This window comes from Centruroides sculpturatus, unplaced genomic scaffold (genome assembly GCF_000671375.1).
Source record: "Centruroides sculpturatus isolate CEXI.00-Female unplaced genomic scaffold, Cexi_2.0 scaffold2442, whole genome shotgun sequence".
Lineage (NCBI taxonomy): Eukaryota > Metazoa > Arthropoda > Arachnida > Scorpiones > Buthidae > Centruroides > Centruroides sculpturatus.
The window spans coordinates 22,077-33,284 of NW_019386938.1; the positions used below are offsets into that span (position 1 = coordinate 22,077).

An 11,208-nucleotide genomic window follows, 5' to 3' on the forward strand; every position below is an offset into this window, starting at 1 on the left:
AACAGGGTAATAGTTTTATCTTGCTCAGTTGAAAGGAATTTAAAACGCAACTATGTTAAGAAGCTTTTATGGTTATTTAAACGCCAGAACGTAAAGCCACGTGAAAAAGTAAAGGAGAACACGTTTATAACAGCTTGGGATGATATTACACCGCCACACTGCTTGTTAAAAGCTTTAGAATACGGCCCCCTCTACGCTCCTAATCCCGCAGCCCTCCCAGAAAGCGTCATTCCTAATATTGAGATTATTATAAAGGGTATGGATGCCACAAGTCAAGATTACGTCAGATGGCAAACAAGATTTCGCACTGAAAAAGAAAAAATGGATAACAGGAACACAAGACGCTTCCACCACTGCATAAAAGAAGCAAGAAAATGGTTGCAAAGAAACAACATAGTACTTATGAAAGCGGATAAATCTAAAGGTATAGTACTTATCAAGAGAGTTTCCTACAACAACAAGTTAAAAGAATACATCAGAAATACGGAATGTATTGATGCTCCTGTAAACTATTTAGAATCTTTGCAAAAAAGAGTCAGAAGGTTCACCCTCACTCCATTAGCAAATCTATTAAACATGGAGAATTCTGTCGTTCAAGCTCCAAGAACACCAAAAATTTTCGCATTTGGAAAAACCCATAAGCCTGGCTACCAACTACGGCCAGTTATAGAAAAATGCAGTTCACCTACTTTCGCTATTGAGAAACAGCTGGTCAGGTTTATACAAAGTAAAATTCAGGAGTCCCCCTTTTCCATAAAAAGTTCGACACAACTGGTGCAGAAACTAAGGGAAATTACACTTAAGGACAAGGAGTGTATGACAGTAATGGATTACAAAGCATTATACCCTTCAATAAAATTAGAACCATGTTTTTGTGCTTTGAGGGACTTTCTATTTAACAACATTAGAAATCCTAGGAAATACCACAAAGACATTTTGGAGCTAGCTGACTTGGTTTGCAATACTTCGTTTTTCGTTTTTGAAGGAAAGACCTATCTTCAAGGAAGGGGCGTCCCCATGGGCAGCCCAATGTCGGCAGTCATTTGTGAATTAGTATTACAGCAACTCGAAAGAAGCATCATACCTATATTTAGTTACGATATAATACTATACGCCAGGTACATCGATGACATCTTCATCTTGTGGAAAAATGCTGACAACACACAGAATTTTATGGAAAGGATCAACGATAACCCATATGGGTTGACTTTGGATTTGGACCAGGAAAGCGAGAAGAATGTTAACTTCCTGGATATATCGATTACTTGTAAGGAAGGAGAAATATGGACAGGCGTATATAGAAAAGATGGTTTTTAAATGGTTTCTTTACATCATGATAGCCAACTTTACAGGGACATCCCATCCTGTAATGTTGGCTTCCCTGTATAGGTTTGTTGTTTGCAGGGAAGCTGCCATATTACAAACAACAAACATATTAGGTATTGTTTTTTAACCCTTAACTGGTTTCTTGGGGGCCGCGCGGCCCCCACGCGTCATATTTTTACGAATTTCTAAATATCTAAATATCGTGCGCAGCTGCTATTTTATGTAATCTCATTACGTCGCGACTCTTAGCGAGTGCCAAATGTTCGGCCCTGTAGCACTTACAAGGATGGAGCTACGTACCTTCTGGGGGCCGCGCAGCCCCCACCATACCAGTTACGTTGGTTTTTTGTGGAAATGAGTTTTTATGTTTTTTTTTTATTTTTACAATTATTTTGCATAGATATCTCAATCTTGCATCAAAACTTTAAAATGACTACCAAAGAATCATTTGAACTGCTAATAGGTGATAATATTATACAAATTGCTAGATCAAGCCGAAATCTCCTGAAAAGAGTATGTTGTCATTTTGTGCTAAAAAAAATGGTAAATATGCTACTAAGTGCAACAGTTGTTTGAAATTTATTTGCAAAGTGCATAGTACACAAAAATACTATGTGATAACTCTCAAGACTGAACTACGTAATCGCGTTAAAATGTTCCTGAGTCTTAAAAATAGAACTGATTATATTACCTGTGGTTTTTTAACAAATGAAGCTATAAGAGATACTTTTTAATAAGATTAGTTTCTTAAGAATAAGAAAAAGAAAAATATCTTTGGTGAAAACTTAAATAGAGTAGATTTTTGTATTGTTAAAAAAAGCATACACCAAAAGTTGTAACAATTTTGTGATCTCTTGTAATAATTAAGTAAAGAAAATTATATAAATAAATAAAAGTTGATTATACTAAAGAAGGGTTCCATTTAGCATTTATGCACTTTTGAACTGTCACATTGTTAAACTTGCTCTCTAAAGGCAAATTTTGCTTGGGGGCCACGCAGCCCCCATGATACCAGTTACGTTTGAAAAATTTACGATACCAGTTAAGGGTTAAATTTATATTACTAAGTATATATTTATATATAATTGAAAAAGAGTTTAAAGAATATTAAACTCTAGAAAAACGAAACTCTGATTGTAATTCCTTAAAATTTGTTTTTTATGCGATAGATATAAACAATGCAAATAATTGTTAAGTCTTCCCTATTTTTTATGTCTAACTGTTAAATTAAAAAAAATAATAAGTTCATTATAAAAATCAGTTTACCGAACTCTTTAGAATGTTCTGCTACAAACCTAAGCTCTCTGAACAGGGTGTTAAGCAGAGATTTTCGTCGTGAAGCATAAATGCTTTAAAATCAATAGTCATCTCTATATTAGAAAATTGAGTTAAAAATTCGCAATAATAATAATTTTTAAAACACAGCAATTTAAAATAATATAACATTAAAGTTTTAGTTGATTGTAACAAAAATTACAGCTCTAATTATACTTAAATTCGAAAGATATTGGCAGGTTTTTACTACAATAGTTATAGAATGAACCTGATAAAATTTATAAAACAAACTTTCAAAAATTGTTCGTGGAATAACACGGTTCATCACAGTTTTATATTTTATAAACTCATCAATATAGTTTAAAATTTTACCACCTTCATAAATTGATGTTAAACTTGTAGATTTTCAAAAGATTTACTTTTATCTAGAGCAAGAATCTCCACCCCATCGCACAAGAAATCCACGAGGCCGTCAAATACACTGATAACTCTATGAGTATTATCTGGGTGCAAGCCCACTAGGGCAACACTGGGAACGAGCGGGCAGATGCCCTGGCCAAATCTGCAACCACTGACAAAACTTTACCAATGGAATACAGCAAATTTAACTTACATACCATCAAAAAGCTATTATGGACCAATCTTCACACCAACTAGATAAACGACTGGGACTTGAATCAAAATATTACGTATGAATTTTTCTGGATATTTCTGCAATATACTCTTATAGATGGATCACACCCAACTTTCAGCTAACGCAATTTCTGACCAACCACGGCCGCTTTCACTCATACCTTAAGCGTTTTGTCAACCCACAAAACAGTTGCCTCTGCCTTATTTGTAATATGCAGGATGGCAGCCTCCACTACTTTCTAGACTGTGCCATGTTGGAGCCTGAGAGATCACAGCTTCACATCCTCATCAACCACAATATGGCCACTGGCCACAAAATAATCACGAGTTTTTGAGTGACCTGATAAACGATACGGTCACCTTCAACCAATTTGTACAACTCATCTACTAGTACAACAGGAGGACTAACGTCCCCACTAGTAACTCAACTTCTACGTAATATGTAATTCATATTGTATATACTGTATAGTCTCTCTTCCTGCTAATGATATTACATTGTATATGCGTATTTATCAGTACTGTGTACTTTATACTTAGTATTGTGTTTTCAGCATTTATTCATTGTATATTATATGCTCTCCGTTGTATATGTTTTGTTGCTCAAGTATCGACAATTAATCGTAACTTCATATATGCTTGATCCTTCTATAACTGTATTTGCCTATTCTACAGTTATACTGTCGCGTTTTATTCCTTTGCAAATTCCATGTAGCGTATGTACTATTGCATTGTATACACTAATTGCCATTGCTTACTGTATCCACTTTAAAGTTTATATATTGTCCGCGTTTACATATTTAAGTGAAATTGTTTATTTGCAATCTATTTTTCTGTAACTCATGTCCAGCTATGTCTAGCGGTGCATGCATCTTTATGCATTAATAAAATAATTGAATGATTGTACATAGGAAGCATTGATGCTATTATATTTTAGTGGTAAAAGCTGAGGGGTAGAGAGATAATTGGGTCGTATGTCCTATTTCAAGTCGGGAAGTCTTAATGCAAATTTTGATCATTATTAGCATTTACAATTTTCTAAATCTTTATTTTCACTCTGAAAATTAAGCGTTTTGCCATTTTATAACATTTAATAACATAAAAGTATTTAGGCCCTATATAAAATTTTAAATTCTACAATAATTGTAAATTTTGTGTAAAAGTGCCTTAGCGTTTTAGAAAAATAANCTGGAGGCAAATTTCCCGGGAAATGAGAAACCCTACACGCAACAGAGAAAAATTTCAACATCGAATACGTTAAACTATTTTTTCGTGTATAATCGGTTATCCGAACAACCCTAGTCTCCAATTGATTCGGATAATCGATCTCTACTGTATCTATAAATATTGCTTTTTCGTATAATTTGTTTTGTAAAAGAATGCGATTAAATATGTTTTTAATCTATTATACATAGTACAAATGGCAGATATATGTTCTTTTGAAACTTTGTGGTCCAATAAGTAATTAATCTCTAATTTTGCAAACCAGTTATTATTTTAGACTTTGATGTTGAAAAGAGTTTGCGAGAGTAGCAGTAAACACTTTTATTTATTTCTGAAAAGGTTTGCCAATCTCTCTTTTCTATAATTTAATTTGATTGCTTTTTGTAAAAAATGATCATAAAGTCCTTTGTAATACACTTTATATCTGTCTCTATACACTGATTTGAAATTCTTTATATTGCTAATAACTTTCGGTTTGTTTTTAAGAATGTGGTCAATAATAGCATCTGTTAATTTTGTTGGCCATTAAATTATATCATTTATTACTTCGATGTCTATATCGAAGCGTCTTTCTGGACTATCTATATCTTCTGCGTTTTGATAATCCCTTTTTTTAGTAGCATTAGACCTCGAAGGTTCCTTCTAGACCCTAAGCGGCTTCTTACTGCTTAGTCCTCCGCTGAGGTACAGTAATACCTCGACTTACGCTACTCCAACTTACGCGAGCCCTTACGCGAACCGGAATTATACTACGTTCGCACTCAATCCATGACTTACTTCGATCTGGATTTACCTACAATTTGGATTGTGACTGTCGCTAGTCGAACGTCGTGCTGTTCGCAAAGGCAGTCCGCTCGAGAAGAACCTGGCTATTACACGCGACCATAAAACTGACGTAACTACGCGGTTAGTCACAAACACCAACAAACAAAATGGAAGTTTTGGTTAGAAATAAATATTTTTTCTTGCCATAAATCTAATAATAGATAGATGTCGTCGTCTCTCCAAATGTCTTTTTTATTTCTCTGTCGATAGCCCGACACGTGTTCTGCAGCCACCTTGTATTTTCTCGCGTGCGTGGGATTGTGGAATCTCTCGTATGACTGGATCTAGTTTCGAGAGTATTCTTCAGTCGATCGCGATTGAACCTTGTTTCAGTCGAGATTGAAACGGTCGAGAGCGTTCGCCCCACGGAACAGTCTCCGACCTTAGTCACAATGTAGATCGAAATGCTCCGTGCGAACGGGGTATTACGCGATTTTCAAATCTCGTCGATTCGTCTTTCGTTTGAGCGCCACGCAACTCTCGATTACTCACTCCACCCACACTATTGTTCGGCTTACATGTTCGGACGTGTCGCGCGGAATCGACGCATAGCTACAATTTATTTTGTGTTATTTATTTTTGTATTTGTTATATCTACGGAAACTTGAGAAACTTTACTATGTCATCCAAACGAACTAGAACTGATTCTTCTGCATCAAACAAGAAAAAAACTTTATCTTTGGAATGTAAAGTTAACATTATAAACTTCGATACAAAAATGAAAATTTGTGAATTGGAAAAAAAGTTTGATCTACCGGAATCAACGGTGATAACAATTATAAAAGGTAAAGAAAAAATTCTGGAAGCTGTGAAAAATGTTCAATCTTTAAATTCAAACATCATTTGTAAACTTCACGGTATTATCGCTGAGATGGAAACAATGTTAAAATTATTCTGTGATAATCAAGTAAATATGAAAAATTGTCCTGTTGATCAGAACACGGTGTGCTCTCAAGCTAAGCTGGTTTTTGAGAGATTGAAAGAGGATGCCGGAGAGGTTGATAAAGATGAAGAGTTTAAAGCTAGTATCGATTGGTTCAGCCGATTCAAAAGTCGCTGTAATAAGCATAGCATTGCAGAAAGTGGAGAGGCGGCAAGTGCTGATAAAGAGGCTGCGTCTTACTATCCAGAGAAATTCAAAGCTATTATAGATGAAGGTTGGCTATACCAGCCAAACCGTATTCAACGTAGATGAGACTGGCCTGTTCTGGAAGAAGATGCCTAAAAGAACGTTTATCACGCGTGAAGAGAAAACCTTTCCAGGTTTTAAGGCCATCAAAGATCGATTGACAGTGATGGTTGGCGCGAATGTAGCTAGTGATTGTAAGTTAAAATTTCTCTTTGTTTATCGCTCGGAAAATCCAACAGCATTGAACAAAAATCTAAAGCTCGCTTGCCTGTGAGTTGGAAGTCGAATCGTAAAGCTTGGGTGGCAGCTTTCCTTTTTGATGACTGGTTGGTCACCACTTCATACCTGAAGTCGAACGTTATTGCCAATCTATACAAATTCCGTTTAAAGTGATGCTCATAATCGACAATGCACCAGGTCATCCCTCTGCAACTTTAACTAATTTTGACCCACGTGTGAAACTTGTATTTTTGCCAGCTTGTTTCAACCTATGTATCAGGGAGTCATCAAAACATTTAAAGCTCATTACAGGAGACGATCATTTGCACATCTGCATGAAGCTATGAGGCAAAACAACGAACTTTCTGTTAAAGACTTATAGCTGCCTTTCAACTTTGTATTTTAATTTTTATTTTCTGTCTTCTTTTTCGGTCTAAATTTGCTTTGTTTTCGTTGTCAGATTAGAGACACAGCTTGGTTTCTGGTTAGGGTACGATATGTGAGGTTAAATTAGATTAAGGTTTGTTATCTTTAGTTATCTGGTTAGGTTTGTACCCTAGGGTATGGTAAGTTAGTTTAGTTAGTGAGTACATTAACGTTTAAAAACTAAAATAAAAATAAATAAAGAAATAAATAAAAATATTGGGGACTTGTTGGTATGTTTGTCTGGTGTAATTTGTCGTGTTTGCTTTGTTTTCGTGCTGACTGACTAGCTGTTAATAGTATTAATATTCCTTGTCGGCGTTCAGCTTTGTTAGTATTAAGTAGATATATGTCTTCCTACTAAAGCCACTTATTACCAACTTCTACCCTTAGCTATTTGTGGCGGCACTCAATTGTTGGTGTTTTCTACACTCAGATTTTCTTTTAGATCTTTAAGGCACTACAGCCTTGTAGGCTAAAAACTGTACGCCAACATCAAACATAGAGAGTACTGTAGCCATATGTACCTGTACATCGTTCAAAGAAATCCTACTTTTCTCTACTATCTCTTTTCCACCTCTTTCCCTTTTTCCTCCACTTTTTCTTTCTTTCCCTCCTCTTACTTTTTTCTCTTTCTCCTTTCCTTCTTTCCCTTTCTCTCTATTTTCTTTTTCTTTCCACTTATTCTTTCAACTTTGTCTCTCCTTCACTTTCTCTTTTTTTTTCTTTGCTGGCTAAACACTTCGTGTACAGCCGATGTCTTTCTTCTCTGTGTGTATGTATGAATAAATGCCATATTCTGTTGGATTATGGAATGTTACTATTTCTATTTTATATTTAGTTTAATTTCCTAAGAGAAAATTAAGCTTTTTGAATTGTTACTTTTTGGCTGTTGTATATACGAGAGAAAAAACTATGGCGATTGTTCAAAAAATTACCCGTTAAAATTTCATCTTTTTGGCTTAGAACATCTTGTAACATCAAGAAATGCAAAAACATTTGGGATCATTTTCGAATGTATGAATGTTAGTGTGTGTGCATCTGCATGTGCATATAGGTGTAATGCAGATATTTAGAAAAATTACTACTATGGTTTCTGATGAAATATTTTGAAATTTGAACAGAATTTTGCGTATCAGGATGCTGTTAAATTTCGAGAAAGTGTATGGGGAGAGATAACAGGGACCGTGTACCTCCAGTAGGGTCAGACTTGATTTTGATTTTACTTGTTTTTATCATTTACAATTTTCTATAAAACTCATTTTTACCCTCCAATTAAAGCTTTATACAATTTTATAATAGTTTCTAATATAAATTTTGATAACAGATAACGCCATAAAAATTATCAATGTTATCGGAAAGTTAAACGACACGTTGCTGGTTTATTTAGTTATAGTTAATTATTATATTATATCATAGTTGTAAACCTTAAAATTCATCATTTCTCTTCAACATATTACACAGTGAAGGCTACATGTTTCTGTATTATCAATTTTAATTATTAATACATAATTCATTTTTACACATACAAGTTGATGCATATATACTGCAAAAGAGTGCACAATATTCTGTTCTTATCGAAGAAAATCAATTTATAAAACCATAATAAGGAGTAATTGTGTTTAAAAATGTATAAACTTCACTTCCTCTAATGCTAAAAATAACATTTTCGATAAAATGTACTCTGTAAAATGTTTGATATATGATAATCCTGGAAAACGATATTTGTAGAGCCACACTGCGTGGTATTCCTACTAATAATCATATTCGAATAAATATGTTCTGCATAAGTATTTAATTTAATTAATATTTTTGGTTTATGTATTTTCTAGGAAAAATTTTAATTCGGTTTTCTAAAGATGTTAAGTCCATGGATGATTTGTTACCTTTCTATATTTTCATGCTGATAAGAGTAAGTTAATTTTAAATGTATAAATTTATGTAAAAGAAATTATAAAAGTAATGAACATTTAACACGAATGGCCAGTTACAAAGGCATCTTTGTGAATAACACATAGTGTTTTGTTTACACAAATGTAACAAAAAGTAAAATTAGCACTGTAATCTAATTTTTAACATAAACACTACCGGTGTTAAGGTATTTATGTCAGCGACAACCAAGACTTTGTGTCTTTTTCTTTTTTACTGCATCTTTTTTTCTATATAACCCATTTTAACTGTTTCTCTGATGAAATCATTTTTAATCCTGTCCTTCGTCACACCACACATCCATCTCAACATTCTACTCTTTACTCTCTTCATCTTTTTTTCCCGGGCATGTGTAATTGCATACGTCCTGGCACTGTACTTCATTGGAGGTCATATTTCGTTTTTGTGTAATTTTTAATAGGTTTAGTAAACAAGCATTTGTGTGTTATCTTAAATAATGTCTGCACCATTTTTGTAAAGTTTTGCTTTATATCTTTTTGAACTTCGCCGTTGTTATCATCTCTAAAAACCAGACATATATAGAACAACAATAGCTCCAGACAACTGTATGTATTACTAACACAGAGTTAACACTTTTACAGGGAGTGAAAGAATTAGATTAATTATAAAATGTAATTTTTAACATTTCGAATTACTTATTAGCAACTTATACTTTTTAATTTTAGGGATGTTTTCTAGTTGTTGGCGCATGTGTTCTTCAAGCGATACTCTGTCCTTATCTATTTATATTGATTGCTGTCCTTATAGTAATATTCTGTGCTCTGTGGACCATGTTTAGCCGAGTGTTGAAAAGCGTAAAACATTTGGAAGGAAAATGTAAGTATTTCGAATATAAAAGAATTTAACTTAATTTCATGCAGAATTTTGCCCATGGAAATTGTGAACAGGGTTGCAGATTCGGTAGACATTCTAAGATGCAAAATTACAAAGGAAAAGAATCAAATCGTTTATTTTATTTTATAAGCTATACAATTTTTTAAAAATCATGTGACAAAAGATGTATCAATTCTGTACAGAAAAAGGTTTTACTTGTGTCAGAACTTTATTTCTTTGTAACAATTAAATCCAATATTTTATTATTCTTATTTAATAGTGTATATAATGAAATATTTTTACGTAATCCTACAGATTAGCGACGATAAGGCATAAAACAGTAAATTATATTTGATTTAGATAAACAGATATAATGTATTAACAGGAAACTTTATAACAAGTTACAGATATTTCTGCAAGTTTAGATGTAATGATCTCATAGAAAAATCTGTATAAAAATTTAATTTTTCAAGACACGTATCGTTTTCATGTGTATTACGAATATTCTGTTACAAGGAAATTCGAAATGAAATCGCTTTTTAAGGAAGGACGGTTTAACCAATTAAGCATACAGTACATTTATTGTAATGCTTAGAACTATCTAACGCGTTGAAATTGAACATTGAACACAAGTAGTAATGGTTTGACAAGCTTTGATCACAAAATTAATTTTTCAAGTAAATTACAGTCTAATAAATTAAAATTACAAATAATTTTTAAAATTAAATTAAGATTGCAAATAAAAATTTGTTTAATGGAATTATTTCAGATCACAAAATTAATTTTTCAATCACAAACCTTAATTAAATTAATTTTATTTTAACAATAACTTTGTATTAATTATTAAATGTTTTAATATACAATGAAATTATAACACCAAAACTAATTTTTTTATTATAACATGAATAGATTAAATAACTTTTATTTTATTTAAGCTTTTCCAGTTTTTTCATTCAGTTTATCTAAAGCGAGATATATTTATGCACGTAATAATTTTAAAATTAATTTTTCAGGATATAAATTATTTTCAGATTAGAAATTTCTCGAGTAAATTAAGAATATAAATAGAGTGGAACGTCGGTATACGACCTTAATCCGTTCCTGATGTTTGGACTTATACCGAATAGGACGGATACCGAACCAACCTTTCCCATAAGAAGTAATGTAAAAATGATTAATCCGTTCTCATGAAAAAAAATGGCTGGCTTTAAACACCTCGCTTTCCTGCTTGATTTTTCATGAGATCAGCATGTATTTTTTTAGCTTTCTCGCAAATAATTGCTTCTGATACGATGTCACCAGCACACTGTTTTTCAGTTATCCAAAGCAAAAGCAATTTCTCAACATGATCTAATGTCTTCGATCTCTGTTTAGAAATTGATTTAACCCCTTTC

The 11,208-nt window shown here is 33.0% G+C and overlaps 1 protein-coding gene across 1 annotated transcript in view; it reads left to right on the forward strand.

The window, feature by feature from the left end:
- LOC111615949 (multidrug resistance-associated protein 4-like) overlaps window positions 1-11,208 on the forward strand; it is a gene marked incomplete at its 3' end in the record, with an annotated part of 34,803 nt that overhangs the window by 21,580 nt on the left and 2,015 nt on the right. Inside the window, exons 9-11 of the mRNA XM_023357384.1 lie at window positions 8,884-8,963; window positions 9,667-9,817; window positions 10,772-10,800. Coding sequence (XP_023213152.1) covers window positions 8,884-8,963; window positions 9,667-9,817; window positions 10,772-10,800 — 260 coding nt within the window. The remainder of the gene's footprint in view (window positions 1-8,883; window positions 8,964-9,666; window positions 9,818-10,771; window positions 10,801-11,208) is intronic.